Source organism: Ooceraea biroi, chromosome 2, assembly GCF_003672135.1.
Source record: "Ooceraea biroi isolate clonal line C1 chromosome 2, Obir_v5.4, whole genome shotgun sequence".
Lineage (NCBI taxonomy): Eukaryota > Metazoa > Arthropoda > Insecta > Hymenoptera > Formicidae > Ooceraea > Ooceraea biroi.
The window spans coordinates 335346-359690 of record NC_039507.1 but is presented as its reverse complement, the minus strand read 5'-3'; the positions used below and the strand labels follow the sequence as shown (position 1 = coordinate 359690).

At 49.4% G+C, this 24345-nt stretch overlaps 1 protein-coding gene across 3 annotated transcripts in view; it reads right to left on the bottom strand.

Annotated features, from left to right (window-relative positions):
- The window catches only part of LOC105285951 (semaphorin-1A), a 228725-nt gene that overhangs the window by 155126 nt on the left and 49254 nt on the right, over positions 1 to 24345 (bottom strand). For all 3 annotated transcript variants that reach the window (XM_026975324.1, XM_026975325.1, XM_026975326.1), the window contains exon 2: positions 20454 to 21806. In XM_026975324.1, the coding sequence (XP_026831125.1) occupies positions 20454 to 20586 (133 nt within the window). In that variant the 5' untranslated portion in view covers positions 20587 to 21806. The remainder of the gene's footprint in view (positions 1 to 20453; positions 21807 to 24345) is intronic.

Sequence of the window (24345 nt, the reverse complement as noted above, 5' to 3'; positions counted from 1 at the left end):
GTATCATTTGACGTTACAACGCTGAAACTCTACAGTGGATAATTCTAACGAAACTCGCTCTTGTTTGACGAGCACGGGAACACGTGTAGCCCATGCCAGATCTGTCGGAAATTATACGGGTCAGAGGGTCGGGTGGTTTCCTTTTTTTCTCCTTTTTTCCCCGTTTGAGCTGAAAAAAACATAGCCCGGTAGCGATGTTCCGCGAGCGGAACCGAAAAAGTAACAGCGAACATAGTTGTCGTTCTAGTATGCGACGAGACAGATTTTGAAATTTTAATTGTACGTGAAAATATAGAGGACGAATAGCATAGAAGTAACGCGGGCGAAAATTATGTGCGCGCGTATGTCTGCGATTACACGTCGCGTTCGAGTACGCTAATAATAACTTTCATTAGAATAACGGCCAAGTCTAATTTCATTAAAAGTTTTTTATCGTGATCGAGAGAGAGAGCGGGCAAAATAGCTCACGGCTCGGTGAACGAATGTCTCACAACACATTTTTCAGTTGTAATTTAACTCAATTACGACAAAACTAATAATCGCTATTTTTTCATATTTTATTATATCAGCAACGAGAGAGAGAAAGATGAGAAGAAATAGAATTAATCAGACGTCTGTGTGTGTGTGCGCGCGCGCGCGCGTGTGTGACAGAAAATAATTAATTTTCGTATAACGAAATTTTTGGGGCATCGGTTTTTGCAATCTGAAATTTAGATTTATTGGCATTCCAAATGCGAATCCGTGCAATCAATCGGGGTCAATTAAGGTCAATGATCTCAGACGACGAGTACAGTGAGAACCAGACGTGCATACCTGCACTTCTTATTCACCATCGCTTATTAGCAATCACAGATGGAGCGAGATTTGCTCTTGTAGCATGAGCAATCATAATCCTATTGCGGAAGTTCGACGGCACTCGCGGGCGCGATAAAGTCGGTCGCCTTGTACGAACATTGCAACCGCAATAATACTTAGAGACCACGATCGCGTGCGCTTCGCCACAACGGCAGCAGAACACTAAGAACACGATTAATTCGAAAGTAATCGGTTTTATTACCGCGTTGTCGCAAAGATTCATCTACGACAAACCCGTCCCGTTTGATGCATACATCGGATACATGTGTCCTGACATGAGGAGGAATCTGTTGTGGAAGGGTCGAAAATTCGTCTGACGCAATTCGCGGAAGACGCCACGCGTGAAAAAAAGAGCCGGTCTACCCCGTTTAGAGCGTTCACCGCTCACTCGAGGAACTTGGTAACTGCGTCTATATGGAGTGGAAAAGTCCACTCAGCACTGCCGGCGTCGTAATAAAAATATAGCGGTCGGACGCAAGCGTTTCCCAGCGACCGAACGACGTCGGTGTAAAATCGCCCGCTCACGTCCCCTTGGCGTTCTCCCCGCGCTCTTTCCGGCCTCCTCCAGCAGCACGTTTCCCCGCCATTTCCGACTCTAATTCCTCGGAAAATAGTGCCGTGTACTTAACGCTTCAAGAACGTCGCATCTGCGCCGCACTGGCTGAGCACGTGCGTGTTCCTTCTCTCTCCTGCGAGTCGACGTCTCTTGTCATCTTCTACTCGCGTCGTCTCGCGGCCGTTGTTCCACGAAAGGGTTCATCGATCTCCGCGACCGTTTGGAGCCGTTTGAAGCTGAGGGCGAGAGGGAGCAGAGAGAGAAACGAGGATCGTGAGCATGGGTCCTTCAAATGCGACCGCTTTAATAAAAATTGATGACGGCGAGATAGCGCGAGGTCAATTTGACGAGTGTCGTTACCCGCTTAATTGCCGTTTGAGGATCGAGCGCGACACGATGATCGGTGCCAAGAGTATCGCGCTTTAACGAACGAGAACGAGTATCTCCTCTCGGTGCGATTCTGCTCGCTCGAGCATTCGAATGGGAAAAACGAGCGTTATTCGCGAGTCTCTCTAAAGCGGCGAATTTTAATTTGGATTGGCAGTATCCACTGCAGGATGTTGCGGAGTTATTTCCGAGCAATCAGAGACACGTGGCAAGTACGTGGTAAGAAGTGGGCGCTTAGGAAAGCCATAGAGACAGAATGCCTCCGCAATCTATCGCATTGCGTCGCAAAGTGTAAGAGGCTTTCGCGACAACACGCGAGAGCAAACTTGCGTTCTCCGCGCCATCAGAATCGCCGTAAACAAGACAGAGGGAGAAGGAGACTTATGGCCCAGTCGAAATGCGATCGATTCTCGAACTCGGAATATCAAACGCGCGTGGAAGAGGTAAGCGAGCGTATCGGGGCTATAATCCGGCAAACTGATCCGCAAACTATTCGCGGCCGCGCACACGTACGGGGACGGCGATAACTCGGAACCGACGCGCATAGCTTTCGAAAACTATGCCAGCGTTTCCCCAATCAGAGACTCATTGTTTCCGGCGGAACGTACCGTTCGTACGTTCCCTCCCGCCCACCCCTTGTCTTGTACGCCGCGCGCGCGGCGCACCCGATATTACCCGCATAACGAACGCATGCGTGCGTGCCTGCGTACCCTCCACGAGGGTGGAGGAGAACGGGCAGCAGCAGTAAGAGAAGGAGGATAAGAAGGAGGAAGCGGGCAGGAGAAGCAAGCGCGCAGGACGACCGAGGGGGGGCCGCCTTCGCTTATCCTGCCGTCGTAGAATTTGCATGACGAGACAGTAAAGCAGGATCGCGGAGTCGGACTGAGAGAAGCCGCTCGTTCCTCTCGCTCTCCGACCTCCGAACCGCGGCGACGGTCCTCCTTTTCTCTCCCATGGCCTACCCTCTCGCCACGTCCTCGACATCTTTCTCTCCGCCACTAATTCTCCCTCTTCGTCTCTGCCACTACGGCCGCCTACGCCTGCCTACGTCGACCACCATCTACCCCCCGGTGTCTCTATCTCTACCCCGCACGCGGGCAATACATCCGTTATCTCCGTCCCGCCGCATGGCTTTTCCATAATCTCCCGTAACTGTTGTAGCTGCCGGAAACGATAGAGACGGGTATACCATGGCGCGGCACTGCGGAGCAGGACGGCAAATCGACACGGGGGAGGCCGGCTACGGGGAGAAATATGGAAATTAGGGGAACCGAGAAAACCCGGCGACGCGAGCGAGAACGACAGAACGACGAAATTCTGCCGATGTTCGTTCGTTCGTTCGTTCATTCGTTGCACTGGCGCCGCTACGCATCGACGAGGGAAGATATTGGAAATAGCAATCGGCCATTGCGGCCCATGACGGAGGGAGGACGGCCGTCAACCCCCGGCTCCTCATTCATCCCCGCCGCTCTCAGAGCTACGCTAGAACGATGACCTTCGAGATGTCGCCGTGAACATCCGTATCGTCGCGCGGTATTTAGACAGGCGTTCTCGTGCAGTTTTATTATTTCGAACGTTATCCGGGAAACAGAAATAAAGCTCAAACAGGAAACAAAAGAATCCCCCAATATATAAAATCAAGAGTAGCCGGAAACAGAAGATTTGATGTCAGTTATTTTCAACGAGACAGATTGAGCAACACAAAAATGTGCGGAAGAAAATCCGAAAATTAAGCGCGAGTGAACGCAATCATTTTTAGATTCAACAAACGGAAAAAAAAAACACGAATGTTTAATAACGCATTAACAAATAACCCGACAATTTTAACAGTATATTCGCCTTGGAGCTCGATCCTGAAATGTAGCACAACGCAAGCAGGCAACAGCGTACAGCTATGAATTATGGAATAACGAAAGCGATTATTCATTAACCGCACCGACGTGTGCACGCGCGAATATAATGGACGCGTGTGACCCAATTCCGCAGCGTGTTAAAATAACAATGTATTTATTAGCGGCCACGTACGCGCGGCGACGCCTCCCCTGAAAAGAGCGTGACTCCGAAACTTTATAAGCGCCCGGCAACGCGGCGTCAATGTTCCGCATTTATCGTGATGATGGCTGGATATCGGGAATAGCAGTCGACTTAACATATGCGAGCGCCGGTATATGCATTCTTCCAATCGACGACATGTTTGTTTTAAGCGAGGACGAGCGACGGTGTTAACTCTCGAAATTATCGTGCATAATTTCACCTTTTTTTAACATCAAGAATAGAAAACAATCAAACGTGCTCATCGAAAAATAGCTCGCAAAAAATGCTTTGTTCGACCTCATTCGAGTCATCTCGATCGAGGAACGTTAACGTCATTACGTTAGTGGACCTGATGAATTAGAGAAACAGAGACAGACATTTGCGACGACAAAACTCACGAGAGAACAGTTTATTTCGAAACGTGACAATTATCGCGGAAAAAGACTAGTAGGATTCTCCTGCTAGAGAAATCACTAAAACATGAAACTTGTAACGAATATAGACGAATAAACGAAACTTTTTCATGTGATATTTAGAGAATGCGTTATCGAGTATTCGTGTAAGTTAGTATATTACAAGAAAAATAGATAACATTATAATTAATATATGTGCCGATTTAAACAAAGCCGCACAATATATGATACTGATATTACAAACGATCCTATAAAATATTTTTACATGATATTTTAAAACAGCTTATCTTTGACAGTCACGTTAATCCTCACAGCAAAAAGTGAGATAAATTTGGGTGTCGCTTGTAACACGATATCGCGTACAAGAATCACCCTCGCAAACGCACAAGCGCACTGTAACGGCCTTTTAACATCGGCGGCTGTGAGTGTGGTTAAAACCATCATTGATAACGCGACGTATGTATCGGTATTATGCTGGTATTAACGGGTATAAGCGTTTTTCAGAGCGACCAGCCACGCGGGCTTTTCACAAACAGAAATCCGCAGAAATTAGGCAGAAGGGCATTAATAACGCCATTCGCGCATCGATAGACTTGACATTGTACCAAAGGGACACCGATATCGCGCGGATAAAAGAGGCGACCGAGTGACATAACGAGCGTTTCGCGTTTCACGTGTAGAGCAGAACGCATCACGTTCATGCCGTTTCGACGTGCGTGCATTAGGCTTCCCACTCTGCGTTTGTTCGCGGGAGCGCACGGACCACCTTCGCGTCAGTTTCGCATTTAGGCATTAATCACGACGCCGGCCCATTAACGTCGCGGCCATGCTCGGGGCAACTGTGATGTACCCCCATCGTTACGTGCCGGTCGTCGCCGAATCGCGTCGCCACATCCTCGCCACCCCGAATCACGATGCCCGAACTTCCCGCATTAACCTTCTCCGAGCGAAGGTATTAGAAATTGCAATCAAGAAGGCACGAGATCTCGGATTCTCCCCCTCGTGCGCCACCCCCTTTCCTTGTCTCCGTAGCAACAGAGTGGACGAAGGATGGTGAACTCTCTCCAAAATGCCGCCACCTTTGGCACCCCCGCCTCCTATTACCTATGATAATGACAGTGATGGCTGTGGTGGTAGCGATAGCGACGGTGACGGCGATGGAAGGTGGTCGTGGTCGTAGTCGCGCGTGCATAACTTTGTGCTCTCTTGGCTCTGCCAGCAGCCGGCTAGAGTATTGATCGGCTCTGCCCGCGAGGACCACATGGCGACTCGGCATTCGTACAAACTCGCGCGTCTCCGCCGGCTCTCGCCCCTAACATGGCGCCCGTGGGCGGTCACGTGGTCTCGCCACCCCCTCACCGATACTGCACCACCACCGGTGCAGCGCGGACCGTCAGTGCGCACTCGACCACCGCAAGGGATATATGATGCAGCCACGAATCCGTTCCTCTCTGTCTCTCCTCCTCTGTCCCTTTCTCTTCCTCGATTTCCTCCCTTTCGCTCTGTCTGTCCCCCGTCTTTCCACCGCGCCGCTCCCCCTCGCCGTTTCCAAGTGCACGCTCTCATTCCCACTCTCTGGCTCTCTATCTCTTCCTGCATTCTCCTCTTCAGAGAGACGGCTTAAATATTTGCACGGCTAGATAGAACGATATTGCGCCGAAAGTCTGGATTATTTGTGGTCGAATGCGGGAAAAATCGGTCGGCAGGAAGGGCGAGATACGCGGGTGTAATTGCGGAGATACTCTCGCGCACGACGCGCACGGTTCTCCGGAATTCCTGATGGAAAATAGACCAGGGTGGTCGGGATGGGCACGCCAAGTCGGACACGGGTGGAAGACTTCGTCCCAAGGCTTGGGCCGGCACAAGCTTTTTAATCCTGGATCATGGACCCACGTGAAGGATCCCTCTTTCTCTGCCGGTGTCCTGGTATACGTGTAGTCGTTTTTCTCCTTCCGTGTCCAGCGGACGTTCCTGTGATCCTACCATAGCGATGCGCACGCTCGGTCGATCGCTACATGTATCGGACATCTTAAGCCACGATATTAGGAGCCAGCAGTGGCGGAGATGGAGAAAAAGGAAGAAAGAGAGAGAGAATGTGTGTGTGTGTGTGTGTGTGTGTGTGTGTGTGTGTGTGTGTGTGTGTGTGTATCTGAGAGGATGGGGGACGATCGTTTTCCGAGAGCAATGGTGCCTGAGTCAAAGTACCCTCCGGACACCCTCCATTTGTCCCTTCTAAAACCCCAGTCGTCCACGGTGGCCCTCTGCTTTCTCACGACTGATGCATCGCCCCGCAGGACAGAAGGGGTGGAGAAGAGGGAGGATAAAGGAAGGAGAGAGAAAGCGAGAAAGAACGATCGATCTTCCGGAATGCCAGTCGTAGCGATTGAAAAGCTTCTGATTCGTGACGCGAGACAAGAAATCCAGTTCCGGGGGAGTTTGATCGTTCAACGGGACGTCGACAGATATACCAATGATGTCAATCTAGCATTGCGTCAACCCTCTCCTTCTCTTTCTCTCCCTATTTCTCCTATTCCTAGTTTAGTTCTCACATTCAGCTATTTCGAGAATGTTTCACGTCGCGATCTTGATTACGCGAGAATATGCACGCGCACGTTTGTGCCGGGTTCAAACGGGCAAGAAACACGAGCTACCCCACACGAGCCCTTGTCGCAGATAGTTTAAGATGCACCGACCGCGTCTCGCGACTTACATATTCCAACTCGGAATTTGCACCCGAGCATTTCTGAAATGCGATTCAAAGCGGAAACTTAACACTGCGCGCACGCGCCAGGGCCATGAGGATTCACGAACAGTATCATTAAATATTAAAATAGATTTACGCACGATACTACTGTTGGAACGGCGGTAGCGAAGCGACGTCGAGAGCTACGGGCGTTTCGGATTGTATTTATCATCAGGGTATCAGCGGGCACGTTCGCGCTGAATATCGCATATCGCAAATCGAGAACCGCCGGAAGCCTCAATTAAAACTGGAGGGTCGTATGACCCTTGGCGATCGAATGCCCTCCAAAAAAACCAGTAAAAAGGGGAGAAAGCAGCAGGGAGGAGAAAAAGAGGCACCGTCCATCCATGTCGAAATGATGCATTTACCGGCGTCGTCTGGTAACGATCCTGAGCGAAGAGAGCGTTTCAAAGTGTAGCTCGTTGTCGGGGGATGCTCTCTCTTTCCCTCTGTCTCTCTCTTTCTTCCTCTCTCCTTCTCTCCTTTTCTCTCGAGTACCGTCAAAGATTATACTGTATACTTCGAGCCAGAGAGTACACGACCAGCCGGCGACTGTGTGTGGAACTAATGTCCACGTAGAAGGATCGTGCTACACTCGGGAACCACCCCGTGACCAGAACGGTAGGCGGGAGGGTATATGCCGGCCGGTGTGACGCATCCTGCAGGATACTCGAGAGCGATCGATCCCGCAGGATACGAGTCAACGCTTCGCGCCGGCAACCGCACGAAAAGTATCGCCGATGTTTCCGTTCGCCGGGGATGTGGGAACATGAGAGAGAGGCGATGCCCACGACACTTTGATTTTCACGGGGATGTTTCGGAAACAAACGTGAAAACGATGAAGCAAAGTTCTGTCCGTCGCGTTATCGGATGTGACGATGCCTCGCTACCGCAAGCGATAATGTAAATAATATTTTTCCCAATGGAACTTATACAAATAATGTCATATTTTGATGCTTGCGTCTACAGAAAAGTCAAAATCAGATTAACTAAAATAAAAACTACTTTACCAAGATTTTATTTCTAGTATAACATAAAGTGCGTACAATTTACTCAATATGCATTACCTTAATTATGTTTGTTTACAAAGTTTTTGCGCTGCTAAAAGTTTTAATGATGTAATATTTTAATATGCATTTCAATTTTGAACTGTATAAATAAATTCTTCCTTCTTCAAGCAGGACAAGATATCGATCAGGCACGATCGAATGTAATCGCGGAACGACAAATGCGACGCTCGATAGGGATAATCATCGTAACTCCGCGTAAAGTTTTCGGCAGGATTCAGGATCGGGGGAAGCTTTTAAAAGTCTTAACGATACTTGCGAACAACCGAAAGCGTCGACATCCCGAAAAAGAGGCAAAAAGAAGGAGAAGCGACGAGAGAGCGAGCGAGACAACCAGACGGAGGGTTGGACGTCGAAGTTTAGAAACGCAACAGAAAGAGAAACGTCAGGGAGAGGGAGGCGACAGACCTGAAGCCCGTATTGATCCACGTGATACGCTCGATTAGCCGCGAATTGCAACGGATTGGAGTAACTTACAACATATTGAGACCATCGGGCATAATGGTTTCGTGATCCGGGCAAAGGCTGTGGCAACAGACAGAACTGATATCCCGGCTCTCGACGTTTCCGCGTGCATCCGAGAGTTTGCACAAGGATGCATCGTGTGCATCGAGATGAAAATTAATCATCATTGATGAGCACTGATGAGGATTCGAAAAATTAATTTGCAAGGGCAATTTGACGTCTCTCGCTTCAGCTGCATCGGAATCGATCAAACTCAACTTCTCGAGCCGAGCGTGATAATCCGGAAAACAGATTTACCGCGCGTTTCGCATAATTTTTCGAGCTCGTCACATTCTTGCCAAGTGCACAGTACCATTCTCGTTAACTCGGTTAAATGGACAAACGAGGTTTCGCGATTATAAATTTCAGATGAGCTTCTGGCAAATGGTGATGCGAGAGGGCGGACCTCGCTTTATGAATCAGACACGCAACGTCTAATTTAATTGTCACAATATACGGTGTTCCATGAGTGAGATTTTCTCGACACCCCGTAGAGACGGATATGCACACGTAGTGAACAACCGGAGAACTGCGCTCAGCAATTACGCGACGGAAAAATCGCGAGCGAAAATCAACAACGGAGAAAAACCTGTGTAATTGAGTTTGCGAAAGTTGTTCACCGAGCGACACCGGCGATGCCCACGTGCATTCCTTTTTTACTTTCGCTACCCTCCCGTCCTCCCGTATCCTTTTGCTGTACCTATTTCTCTCCTTCTCTCTCTCTCTCTCTCTCTCTCTCTGCTCTCCACCGCAAGTCCACAATCATTTCCCCTCCCGTTACGATCCGCTCACCCGTCTTCTCGCCATTGTAATTCGCTATTGCGCTAAATTAATTATACATTGCTTTAGTTAGGCACCGACATTTGCCTGCTTCAGCGTGGCGCGTCGCTTCTCACTTCGAATGCGATCACAGACACGGCGGAATTGTTTGGATTTGAGACGGAGCGCGGGTATAACTAACTAAGTGCTCGCGACAGCTTTCCACGGCCGTAATTCGTTGGAACAGTGCGCGAGTGCCACGATTTCGATTTCACGGTTCCTTCGTGCATCCGGACTGCAACGGAGTACGGCGGATACGGCCGGCGCGGGCGTCTCGCCGAGTAAATTCCGTTTCTAACGAAATTTCCAGCGTGCTCCCCTGTTTTGTGTTTTTCGACGTCGGGAACGTCGAGAGTGTCCACGAGTTCCTGCGATCTCCTCTGCATGGTTCATGACCTCTTGTATGACCCCTTTTGCCCTGACATTCAATATTAACTCTCAATGACTCAAAAACTCCGGTGCGATAAAGTTCGCGAGATTTGAATCTCGGTCAGTTAAAGGGAACACTCGCTACACTCGCTTCGCGTAATCTTTATTAAAATCTTCTCCCGCATCCCGGGACCCACACCATCAATTCGGGAAGATTTGATTTCACCCGACGAACGACGTTCCGTCGTGATTTCCGCGGTATACGTTTCTTTTAAGATCCAATTCTTCACGCCACCGGTGTCTCTATGTCGCCAGCAGCCGCTGTCTCGGAGCTATGAAACAACGGCGTCCTCGCGACACAACAGCTACCTCGAAAAATCACCTCCATAAACAGGCAGCGGTGCAGACCATGTTTACCGTGTACACTTCGCGTAACGCGTACACCTCCCACCCTCTCCGCCCCCATTCCTCCACGTCCCTGTACTTTCGCTATTGCGTTCTCGCAACGTGCATACACACCCACACATGCATGCACGACGGTACATGGTCGTGTCCGCCTGCAGACACGCTTGTCAAGATTTTAGCGAAACTTTAACGAAGCTGGTAGCAAAGCTCTCGAGCGCGATCGCGTTCAACCAGACGATCGTAACAAATGACGATTATGTTTCGATGAGCCGCGCAAGCTGAAATATTTCGAATGAAAACTAAACGCAATTTGTGACAAGAAAAACATTTCCATAAAATGGTGTCGGAAATATTCTTGCAGTGAAAAAGTCGATACCAGGGAACAAGTTGAACATTGTTACGCACTTCGTTATGCGATTCGTCACGGCCGCCTCGAGTTTGAAATATTTAGACACGGATTATCTCGGGCATTGCGAATCCGATGTATCGGCCGCCCCCGCGCGCGCGCGCGTTTCGCAACAGCAAGCTCCCCTCGGAAAAGCATTTCCCATTCCAGCAGCATCGGAGTTAGGCCCGGCAGCAGCCTGCGACCAATCCCTCAACCCCCACGACTGCTCTCGCTCGTCCTGCACATTAAACTCAACGGTTCCACTAATGCCGCTTTTCGTTCCGCCCCTTCATGCCCGACGACCCTTCCGCCCCCGACGTCTACGTCCCGGCCACCCACTTTGCTCTCCCGTCCCAAATTGATTGGACTGCGAATCGGCCGGCTTGAATTATTCATACTTTGCCCGGCGATAAACCAATTTCTGCACCGGCCAAATCGAGGAAGAAAAGATCGGGCTGCCACGCGAGTGGCGAAACGGAGAACGTCGCCGGGGTGCGAGTCCTCGAACAAAGAGAGGGTTGTGGCGAGAGGGTCAGGCGAATTAGGAAGGCGCGCAACAGCGAGAGGCGCCGACAACTCTTGGGAGGTCAGTTAACTTTGCCGGAGAGATCATCGGACGAGCTGCGATGTCATTTAATTTCATCATTCCATCCAATGATGCGGAAGATGCGCCCGAGAAGGAAAATAAACGATTTCGCGCCACGGCTTTATCGACGAGCTAAAGCGCAAAAGAAAGCGAGCGCTCGTGCCTGTCATCCTTTTCTCTTCTCGTATCTAGCTGTCGTCGCTCTCTCTCCCTCTCTTTCTCTTTGACATGATATTTTAATCTGTAGGTTAAGGACACGCGAACCATCGTCTGCCTTGGAAATACGCGACGCGATGTCGACGCGTGTAGACACTGTTACAGGAGGCGCGCGCGAGAGATGCGTATCGCTAAATGTATTTGCGCGCCAAATTTCAAGGGAAGAATTAAATCGATGCGAAAACTCCCCCAAGGCGGTGTGCGAGCCTTGCACAATCACGTCAGGCGTGCAGTTGCAGGATCCAAAATCGCAATTCGGTTCTTTAAAGGACGTCCCCGGACGCCGCTGCGGGAAAATGGTCATTACTTTGCACGATAATGGTTAGTCGAACTATTGGGTCATTAAGTATGAAACTTTACAAATAGAACATAAACTTTTGCATTTTTTGGCACATGGACATGATTTATTTTCAATCGAAGTATGCGCCCATATTATCTACACACTTCTGCCATTTTAGTGGTAGTTGGTCTATGCCTCTACTATAGAAGCCAGGAGTACGGGAATCGATGAAGTCGCGGAAGGCTGTTTCGACTGCCTATTGAGAATTGAAGAATTTTCCCACCAAGAAGTTGTCCAAATTTCGGAAGAAGTGATAGTCGGTAGGTGATAGATCTGGTGAATATGGTGGATGATGGAGAGTTTCCAATTCCAACTCCTGTAGCTTTGCCACGGTCAGTCGTGCAGTGTGCGGTCGAGCATTATCATGCAACAGGATTGGCATTGACCGGTTGACCAATTTCGGTTGTTTAATAGCAAGTTGTTGCATCATTTCGTCCAGTTGCTTGCAATATACTTCAGCCGTTATCGATGTACCAGGTTTCATAAAGTTGTAGTAGATAACACCTGACCTGGACCACCAAACAGTCACCATAAGCTTCTTCTGTGTAATGTTGGGTTTCGCGTGATGTCTCGGTGGTTCATCAGCGTTCAACCATTGATGTGAGCGTTTACGATTGTCGTAGAGTATCCACTTTTCATCGCAGGTCACAATTCGATTAAAAAAAGATTCATTTTTGTGACGGGAAAGCAAAGAAAGGGAAGCCTCTAGACGTTGCGCCTGCTGCGCATCGGTCAATTCGTGCGGGACCCATTTGTCCAACTTCTTTATCTTAGCAATTGCAGCTAAATGAACCAATATGGTGGGTATGGAAACATTGAATATCGATGCCAATTCACGTGTACTTTGAGATGGATCGGACTCTACTACGGCTCTCAAGTGATCATTATCCACCTTCGTCTTTGGTCTTCCACGTGGCTCATTAGCGAGGCTGAAATCTCCATCTCTGAAGTTTTTGAACCAATTGCCCACCGTTGCTTTAGTAGTTGAACCTTCACCAAATACAGCGTTGATATTACGAGCTGTCTCCGATACTGTGGTTCCACGGCGGAACTCATATTCATAAATCACACGAATTTTGGACTTTTCCATAGTTCTATAAAAAAGAATCCACCAATAAAACTAATGAAGATATTTGAACAAACAAATATGACATTTGAAGAGCGAACATACATCTATCACACTAACCTAACCTGATACTGACGTCTGGCGCCAAATTTGAGATAACAAATGTTAAAGATGGCGCTTTTACATTTGTAAAGTTTCATACTTAATGACCCAATATATACGAGATGAGTCGATCGACAGAAATACGAGAGCGGTATATCAACGATTTTCGTGGGATTTTTATCGTTGCGGACGTCGATTTACGACGATTGCTGTCCGGTACCTCGGTCGAGGCGAGTCAACACCCGCGATAAGAGGACACTTCCAGCAATACCCTGACGAAGGAACCACTCGGGGTTGCTGCTTTCCAGCAACCGCGCTCGCTTTTGACCTTTTGCTTCTCTGGATCGGGCACGAAGGGCAGAGGGAATCTTCTCGACAAAAGATTTATGAACCCCTCGGCGACGGCAGCACGCTACTTATTCCGCCATCAAGTGCGCACTTGAAGTGTACAGAAAAAAAAAGAAAATGCGGGAGCAGTATGTACACGCGAGCGATCTTCAAAGAGAGATCTTAAAAAAGTGGAAGAACGCCCCTCTCGTCGCTCACGTCGAATCAATCATTTTCAGCCCCGCGAGTGTACACACCAACTGCCGATCGGTGATTTACATCGTAATCAATGGTTGTCACCTCCACGAAATCTCACAAGCTCGTGAAAAGCCACGAGGAAAATTAACTCCTGCTCGTAAATTGGAGAAAGTAGCCAACCGCATAAAGGCAAATCGAATCGTCTGGCAATAAGAATCTAATCAGTGTCTCGGAACATATTTAGAACAGGATCGAACAAGTATTCTCTCACACTTTGGACAGTAAGTTATTATTCGCTCCTGTTCATTCGTGACTAATGCCGTTATTCGCATAACTTAACACGCGATTGTTTTAACTATAATAATCCGGCGTCGCTGCTCCGCCCTAATTGAGGTAGACGGCGATGAAAATGCATCATTAACGCAAACAACAAACGCTACCTATGTTTAACGACAACTTCAGCAAGTGTGCCGCCGTCCCATCGATCTACTTGTTTGCCGAGGTCAACGACACCGGGACACTACGGCGATCAGTTATCCCCCGGGGAAGCTCGTCGAAAAAGTTGCTCTTTTTTCCACGACGACGTAACGGACGCACGCGGCCGTTACGCTGTCGTAACAAATGGCCTTTTTCTTAGGCGACGTAAATTTTATCGGCGCTTTCCGATGTACGTACCGGAGAAGCTGCGCTGCTGCTACTACGTATCTCGTCCATGCTCTCATTCCACGCTCAGAGTCAATTGACACGATTCCCAGTAATTTTAGCCGGTGGTTAGGCCGAGGTCGGGTTATACGTGCCGCGGCGCATACACGGCACGCTGAAACTAATCATAATGTATCCTCGTCGGTCGACGAGGGGGGCACCGCGGCCGGGGGCGGGGGATCGCCGCTGTGATTGGTCCGTTGCGGTATTCCTCGCTACCAGATAAAGTTACCGTAATATGGATTAACTGCCCGCCATAGCCCATATTCCGATCCGGCACTCACGCTCCAGCTCACGATGTAGTAATGAACTCGTAACGGCCACTGTTATCGGCCACCGCCGCCACCGCCGCCGCTGCTGCTCCGCTCGAGTGTCTTTTAATGACGATTCACGCGTAATCGATACATCGCGCGCGTACCATACACGAGGCGCGAGCACCACCCGTAGTATCACGGTGTCTGATTTATCAGTCGAATTTAATTACGTGACAGACGACCCCTTGGCTCTCGTAGATTTTTCGAATCATCCCCTTGCAATTACCGGCTGAATATTGGCGTAGATTGGATATTCGTATATATAATTATCGAAGGAGAGCAGATCCTGCGATACGCGCACACGTATTATATTATCTGGCGCGGCTGGTATGGTACGTATCTGACATCGTGCGATAATACAAATTGCTTCACAAGCACGTCTTTCGCCGATAGAGTTTCGCGTGTCGATCATGTACACGCGTGAATAAATCCCCGCGCGCGAGAAGAGCATTGGCAAGTCCGCGCATTTCCGGCGCGGCCATTTAAAAAATGCTCGTGCGATTGCCAAGTCCGCTCGTCGGGAACGTATTATACGACGAATTCGACTGCCGATGTCTGCCGCGTTATCGATCGGCGCGACTTTCGAAATGCCAAAGGATGCGCGCGGTTCCAACCCAGTGGCCTCCCTTTATCCGTAATATACCGGCGTATCGAGGTCGCTGCTTCCGGTCCCCGATCGCTCGGTACGGTGGCGTACGGTCTTTCGATTTTTAAACCGCGTATCGTAGCGCGCGGCTCGTAAATGTTCTCGGCGTTCGAGAGCGAAGCCGGGTCGCGTTTTGATTTACGGCGATCGAAAAACTCGCGCTCAGATATTTTTTACGTTTTAACGGACGGCGCGAGTGATTGCGTACGCGCGCGCGCGACGCGATGTCCAAATATCGTGACTTATCAATCGCGAACTCCGCGTTGCCCGGCGGAGCAAAAAAAATGCAACAAGTCTCCGCATCGAAATTTCTCCGCGTGAGTGGTGGACGCGCTTCGCGAAAAATAGCGCTTGGGGTGATTTCCGGCAGCCGGCAGCCGGTTCCGACGATCCCGATCAGCAGTTCGGTAATGACTTTCGGACAATGGACGTGCAACGGAATAATCATAAAGAGGATTTCATTAGTACGCAATTAACTAACCGGCTATTGCCCCCCCCTCCCCCCCCCCACTGAACGTCATGGCCGATAGGAGCGAGCGCTGTTCGCGCTCGCGTATAATGAGCGCGAATCATGGAAAATGTTTGGTTGCCACGGACAATGCGTCTCGGGTAACTGCGAAAGTTGTTAATCGAGCGCAACATCATCCCATCCGCTCGGTCCTTATCGATTTCATCGATGTAAGAAGGTGGCTGCGGCTCGAGACGAAAATAACGAGGTAATTATTTCGAGAAAGCAGGAGAACGATACGAGGTTTAATGGCGCCGCGTAATCACGCGAGTGGCCCGCGCACAAGATCGACGTGACTGACAGATGCCAGAGAATCAACCATAATGCATTGATCCGTAATGCAGTCTCCGTCATTAGCGGACAGCTCGTCGATTTGCTGGCTGTCAACGGGAAATTACGACTGCGCGTCACATAAATATTTAGCGATCATATCGGGGAGCGCGCATTAACGCGGTAGCATCAATATCCGCTAAAGCGCATGGATCATAAAGGATCATAAAGAGGATTTAATCAGGGCGTAATTGGTTAATCGGTTATATCCCGCGGTGCTTCTCCAAACGCGCCATGTCACGTGATAAAAAACGTGGTGGCGAATCGGAATAGGAAGGAGGAGAGGGACGCGATACAACCCCTCCTCCCCTTCTGCGGAAAATGCGCCGCGTCGCGGAATCCTGCGACGTTCTGTAACGGCAAATACACACCCGTCGTTGATTACAGTTTCGGTTCCGCGGCGTGGTTTTGCCCATTGTAGAATTGGCAGAAATTCTGGCTCAGCGAGCAAAACGGTATCGCCACAGCAACGGCAGCCTGGCGCATTAATGACACGTGCTTCGCGTAATTTCAATAGGCCGAATGCGGCGCGTCGCGCGGCTGGCGACGCACTCGATATCTCGATGTACCCCCGATACACGGGGATGCGACGGCTACGCATCGTCGAACGAGATCCGTCACGACGTAATGAGCTCGCGCTAGGATGTCGATGGACAGACAGCAGGACGTTTATTCGACGTGCCAGGGGATGTATTACGGAGGAAACGTTTATGCAAGCCGTCGACGACACGCCGTAACGCTACAAAATTCCATGTTTAGAAGAGTAGTCATCTCCGCAAAGTTTCCGTATCCGAAGGAGGGAGCGTTTCGAGACGCACGAGGATTTGTCACATTGCGGAATCACTCATAATTCCGTGACAAATGATCCGTTACCAGCGGGACGGTCCGCCAAAGACAAATTGTTCAAGAGCGAAGGAAGGCGCACGGGAAAAGGTAACGTTTCGAGCGGTGCGGCCTGCACCAAAAACGTGATCAACGAGCGAACATAATTCGTAGGACCTCAGAGTAATGGCCATCTGTTCCCGCAGTTCGAGTAATTACAGCGGTAAAGCGTGGTTCTTAATTCGGGCGATTAATCCGCGTTTCCCCGCAGTACACCCAGAATGATTTAAGAAATTTCACGGCGGGACGGCCGCGATAATAGCGCGTGTGAAATGTAACGTTTAACTTGCCCGGAGCCCGGAGCACGGCAAGCGCGCAGGCACTATTAGGCGCGGTGGAACGGCGATGTTGAGAATGATAACTAATTCACGCCCCGTAATCTCGAAGAAAAACATCGTTCCCCGTTATACGGCACGTCGTACGCCCAGCGCAAACTGAATAATGCGCGCATTATGCGCGCCGGAGCTACAAATTTTGCGGGACATGTCACCGCCACATGGCAACTTTCGAAATGTGCCGTTTACGTTTTGGATCGCTGGAATCCGACTTACCTTCTCCCGCGAGATGAACGGTCGAGAGGGTTAGCGCGCGTCCGCTTGGCCGAATTTTGCCGGATAAATTGTAAAATGAACCGGCGTGACGTTACAACGCGAGTTACAATGGGAGATGAGGGAACTCACGCACGAAAGGATCTATTAATACATTAAGCACGTCGACACGGGCACATCGCTGAGCGTTGTTCCAAACACTTTAGAAAGAAAAATGTTTGTCTTGAGAGCCCGGCGGGAACAGGTATGCAGGTTTCCAACTTTGGCCATCCGGGCACAAGTTCCGTTGCTTTTCGAGAGTGCCGAGTGTTGAAAATTTGTTATCGCTATCGAGTGCCGCAAATAAAATCCTATTTACGTCAAGAATTTCCTATCGTATCGGTGCAACTTTGCAGAAAAGTTCAGCAGCAAAATTCATTAATAAATTTACCCACACTACTTTCCACCTCTCTTCCGGGAATTCTTCCGGAATTTCTTTTCAAGCATCGCCTCGTTGCTTCCAGCAGCCACGCTAGGCACGATCGAAAGGAAGACGTTCAAGCACCTCAAGGACTCGGTTTTTAGGGGAAAGTGAATGCTAATTCACGCAAGAAGGTACGCCAATGGCGCAGTCTAAGTGCACGTTTCCGAGTGCCACACCATCAGCCACGCCGAGTTTCAAGAAACGTGGAGAGTTCTAAACATTCGAGTTCTCTATCGCTCAAACCGTTCGGCCCACTCGCGCCCACGATATAACGGCAGGTATACTGGAGGAGCATGTAACCAGCGCCGCACAGGGTGGCGCAGCCACTTTGGAGCAATTTATTTCGCCCACTCCCCCGCGTCGAGATATCGTTCCGTCGCGGAAAGAGTGATGGATGTTGGGGCGTCGTTTCTACGCGGAACGTACGAAACACGCGGTGCGCCGTTAAGGTCGAGTGCCCCGGATGTAGGACACTTTATGCTGCCCCCCGCCGGTCCCCCGTTCCGTCCTTTTGGATCCGAGTTCTCAATAACGCGCACCAATTTACCATCGGCACGGCGTGACTAGTCTAAATCAGTGATGATGGGGCGAATGCAAGGAAAAGGGGTGAGCGATAAAAGGATCGTCACTTTAAAGAAACCGCGGAAAGGAACGAAGAGATCGATCCCGAAGCGACGCTCGTTACTGCCGATAAAAGGCCTTTTTAGGAGCTATCGGTTCTGCGAGATTAACGAGATATTGAACTCGTTTTCATGCGAGGTATTTTCTTGTCGGACGCTATAATTTCGGTAAACAGAGAGAAGTTTAAGACGTAATATACACCGACACTTCCGTTTATCTTTCCTGCTATCACGAGACTGTAGTTCATAAGTCTCTCTCTTTCGATCTCTCCGTCATTAATATTTATTAAAACGAGTATCATGAAAGTAAAGTAATAAAAAAAGAGAACAGAATTTTGTCAAAAATAAGTCGATGCTGTCTATACGAATAAATAATAAACGAGACCATCAGAAGAAATAACAAGAAAAAAATAATCCTTCATGCATGTCAGACATCTGTTATAAATATATAATAAATATCGACAATACATTTAAATGGCCATTGTTGTTTCAGCCATTGATCAAAGTGCATTGGTTTTCTCTAACTTGTTATTCCACTGCAGACATGCGCGATATAAAAATTTGACGTGAATAATATCCGGTTCGATAACCTAGTCGCTGTTATCGCGATGTTTGGGATTCAAAACGTATTGTGCGATTACCCAGCTGTATCGGTACTACACCGAAACATTTGCGCCCGTTGAGGCAGCACGCGACTACATCAACCTCGAGCAATCCCGGATAAAAAAAAGAAACGAGGAAAAAAAACGCTTTACATTTCACCGCACTAATAATTTTATTCCGCAAAAACGCCCAGTATTTAAATATTCAATATTCATGTATTCGATGTAAAAACGTTCGCCCGCCGAAAGCACGCTTGTAGAACATCGCGGATATATGAAAAATTCCCGCGAGCTACGTAAACAGGATGGGAGCAAGCGGCGATGCACGCGACGATCACCATAGATTCAAAATGAGTCGTAAGGATTTGAGTGGGAAAACGTCGGAAAACCGACGCCCTCGCAGTGACGACATTTTCGCGTTCTCCGAGCGTTCGCATGATGAACAAACTGCTAGAAGAACGTAGAACGAAATAGCGTAGAACGTAGAACGTAGAACGAAGTAACGTAGAACGTAGAACGGAGCCATGGGAGCTGGTACAGATGAGAAATCGGTGCGTTCGTGCACCATCGCGCGACTCGCGCTTTAATAATTTAGCCGAGATACCACGATCGATACGAGGTTTCCTGCTCCTTTTTCCCTTAGCGAGAAGATCGGAGGAAGGGTGAAAATGGGGCGGCGGAGGAGGCAATTTTGCACCGCTGAGAGAGAGATTAAGGCTCACAGTCACCGATTCGTAATGAAACAACTCTTCCTCGGCTCGAGGGAGAAACCACCCGCACAGGTGGGGGAAGGTGCATGACCCTGCCACTCGTGCTGCAACCCCGCACCATCATAGCGCAGCAAAGCCGTGTGCAAAGCTCTCGCACTTAGGGAATGCGGCTTCGAACTTTGTGGGAGGGCCTTCAACCCTTGCGCTGTGATGGTTGTTACTCAATTTATAAAGCGTCGCTCGATACCGACGTTTCAACGAAACGGTTAGCTGTAAATAACCGCCGACAATACAGATCGAGATATCAGCAGGCTAAAGTCGGAGCACCACTTTTCCTCCGATTATCCATCTCTCTTTTTTCTCTCTTTCTCTTTCTTTTTCATTGACTGCACGTTTCTTTCATTATGAGAATATAAATTTTCCACTCTCTCGATGATAGTAATTCCCAGCGTTAATAATGCAATCATTAGAGCGGGCGCAGTCAGATGGGAAGCATTTATCGACAATCGTCGGAAGGCTCAAGGCACCGTCCCTCACGGCTAAAAATGCATAAAAGCGAGCGCGCTCGAGAGCGGCATTCGCGCATGAAAAGCCTGAAACTTTCTGGCTCACCGCACACACCGCGCACTGATTCCGCACCACGTTGTTCGCAGTCGCAAAGAAACGCAAAACGAATCAAAGAGGAGAACGTACACTACGCATGATGTGCATCCACCGTACGCACAAATTCACGGTTCACAAATGATCACTCACCTAGCTGGACGTACATCTTCGGCCTAACGTTTTCCTGCCACGCGGCCAGGGCGAGGGTGAGCGTCGCGATGACGCACCAGCAGGACAGCAACGGACGCATCCCTGGGGCGGCGCGGAGGCTGGCGCGCCTCATCTTCTCCTCGCGATGCTGTCGCAGGTACCCCGAGCGGAATTACGTGCCAGGATTCGCAGTCTCCGCCGCGGGCACCGTCGGAGGAACGATCTCGAGTACGGCACACGCGTAAAACGGTGTTCCCTGAAGAACACGCGTATTCGCGCACTGTCACGCGGCAATATCACCGTCACCACTACGCTCGACGAGGCGGCGACGAGGCACCGTGCTCGACGACAACAAATTCACCCGTGGCTCGTCGATCGTATCGGCGGGGTGTGCGACGCGTCGCGTTCTCTTTTTCTCTTCGACACTCTTCACTGCGTCGGGAGGTGCGCGGGTGTCGCGGCAGTCACCACGTGCAGCGCGACCTCGTCGTGGTTTCCCGTTGCGGTCGTTGCATCCACGGCCGTCCACCGGCGTTCCGACGCACGCATGTTTCCCGATCGGGGACGATCGGCCGCCCCGCTGCGGCCAAGCGGCACATTCACCTTCGGGAGGGTACGAGAGCGCGCGCGCGCGCGTTTGGACACGCGCGTCCAAGCGAGGAGGATGACGACGCGAGGATGAAAACGCGGCCGGCACTCGCGCTCACGCGTTCAAGCGTCCACGCGCGAGGGAGGCTGCTGCGTCCGAGTAAGCGACGTTACGGTCCTCTTTTTTACGGAGCGATCTCAAGCGCGAGCGCGCACGTCGACCATCCGCGCCCGCTGACGGTCGCCGTCACACTGACGTCGCGACAGGTGACACGCGCTCCCCACCAAGCGGAGTGCACCCTATCAAAAGAGGGTTGGTGCCCCCACTACGACGACCTCGCGTGCGCAGGCGCGTTCGTATTAACGCGGACCTTTCTCTCTTTCTCTCTCTCGTTCTCTTTTCCCGTCACGGAGCTGCGCTCCTCTGTGTGCGTGATTACGCGTGCACCAATGTACGCGACACGCGACGTGCACGCACGTGGATATGGCGGAGAGGCTCCGCAGGCAGTATGCGTAGAGAGCGCACTGGGGGTGGAAAGATAGGGGCAGTGGATTTCGGAAGGGGTACACGAGAGAGCGAGAACCATCGGGGGTGCGAGAACGCGAGGGACGGTGACACTGGGCAAGTGCCGATTTTCGACCCCACTACTCCCGCGGCGCGATCACGTCGTCGTCGTCTTCCACGTCGACGTCGTCGTCACCGTCACCGTCGCCGTCGCCGCCGTCCTCGTACCTCGCCGACGTAGCCACTGCAACGCTGCTAACCTGGAACGAGAAAAAGGGGGATCGTTATTTAGGTCGGTTAGGAACACTTTAACCCCGCGACGCTCGTATTTTGTTGCGCTACTTTTACGGCGTGTCTCGTTGGATACTTGAGAGACATAATTCGCAGCGGCGCGATGTCGCATGGCAAATTATAATCTTCGAGGAGGCAGTCGTACAATCATATTCGTGGATGGATTTTCAAAGATGACAAAATTTTTAATGACCTCTTGCTTTTTAGTTATAATTGAGGGTAAAAGATTTTCTAAAAGATGCGATTTCAAATTTCATTATCCAATAGCTGACCGCGACACGTACATTCGGGAGATCTCGGACGAGTCTTGCTGGGAAAAGAGGCCAACCCTAAATTCCGCCAACGATAGAACTTATTGCGCAAAATCTCGTCGTGTCCCGGACGAATTGGATTTCATAGCCCGATATTCCTGGGAGCCTGAAAACCGCAAAGAGTCACAGTGGACGAAGAAATCCGATTACAATTCGATTTCGCGTAAACGCACGCGCCTGCGAATCCCGCGAGATACCGGACCGAATAAGGTTTCATCACGCAGAAAGTCCCCGGGCCGCGGCAGAATAACGAAATTATCCAAATGCGACTGATTCGTCAGCGAATTTTATGAACGTTATCCCGTATGCGCGGTGCGTAGCGACGCCGCCGACGTTGACATTGTTCATTAATTTGGCGAGCCAAGTGCAGGCAGGGGAGGTGCAAGGGTGGACGGGCACCGCGGGGACGGGCAGGTATGCGTGCATCGAGACTCTAATTCCTACACCAATGATTGGACATGCCTGCACGAGGGAATTCGCCGGGTGTCCGCGACGTGTACACGCAATTTCGCGTGGATGTGCGTGTCCGTGCGTACACGAGCGTATCGTATCGTCCGAACGTTCTCGCTCCTTTAATCCTCGATCCGCTTAAACGCGCGCGATAGACGTATCGCCCAATATACGTCGAGTTGACGCGCAAGTTTTGAGAAAATTCTTCAAGGAATAATCATTCCGCTCGAAATGCAAAAATGTTCGCAACATTGAAATTATCACGGAAAGAGGAATGTGTATGGTGCTCTTTAAAGTTGCACTAAGATACGAGATGGAGTACGTAACGTACAACGCATGCTAAATCCTCACATGAATTTTCATAGAGTAATATTCACGGCGGCCGTTTATTTTATGATTAATATAATTCCCAAGCAAATGGAGTTACTCCACTATACGTTGTTTCATTCGCATGGAACGAGCAGCGATACGAAAGAATTAAATGCGGGGTGTGAACTGTTATAGCAAAATAAAAAATCAGACAAATCCACGCTATATCGTTGCGACATTCAGAAAACTGTATCTCAATTTCTAATTCTTTAAATAATCTATGGTCTCCATGGATTCCTGCTGGAAATGAATCTACGCGTTTGTCATTAGTATCAAATTTGATCTTTTTTTTACGCGAGCGACAAAAGTGTCAAGCTCTGACCACGGGATAGCTCGTACGGAATGAAATATAATGGAGTCTACGATATGAGCCATCTGAAGTGATAAGTGACCGTAACGAGAGGAGAAACGATGTATAAAAGATACGTGTGCCGCAATATCACCGTCAATCGTAGCGCGTGTACGCGCTTCGTTTATGGGGCGATTTAAACTGGCGATGCAGCTCAAATCATCGTGCCTAAGATCTGCAATTTAAATGTCTAACCAACAATTTCCGCAATTAATGTCTCACGCTTACCTAATGTCTACCCAATATTGCAAACATATTTTGTATAAAACGTACATAATATTCTAATTAGTTTCACAAACGTTATAAAAGCAGTTGCTTCGAATTGCTGGCTTGACTCGATTAGCGTTAAATCAAATTTCTCGATAAAACATGAGATTTATTGTAATGTTAGAAATAATTACTGTATTAATAAATCACGTGATGTATTTTGATTAAATCGTTTTTTTCTCCTGCCAGTAGTGTCAGATATTATTGACGTTCAGAGAAACTTATAAGTACGCCAACCCACTGCAAGCTCTTTGCGCGAGCTACAAAGGGTTAGTCAAAAGGATGTTTCAATGGCCCTTCGAAGTAGCATCGTAAGCAACGCTATAGACAGCATGCTAACAAAGATGAAGAAACGGAGATTGAATGCATCGCGACGTCGAGGCGTCGCGCACAAACTCAAAACGGTACTCATCCATAAATGTGATTCACTTTACGAAACTTGGTATTACATCCCAGTGGATCAGCGTGTCACTGGATTACTCAAACATTGAAGAGGTACGTGGAACGCCTTTAGTGTGTCACAAAGTACCGTGTCTCTCTCTTCTCGCATCTATTTAGAAGTAAAATATAGTATGTCGCAGGGGAAGATACATACTGGGCGAAAATATCCTTCTCTCACGTAATTCTCGTCGGATCTGCACCGTGAGGGAGGGAGGGAGAATCTAATCCCTAAGTTAATTAACGACGTTTAAGTGTAATTTAATCTGCAACCGAAATTTTCATCTCATTCTCGTGCAAGGAATGTAATTCGAGGCTTCGTTA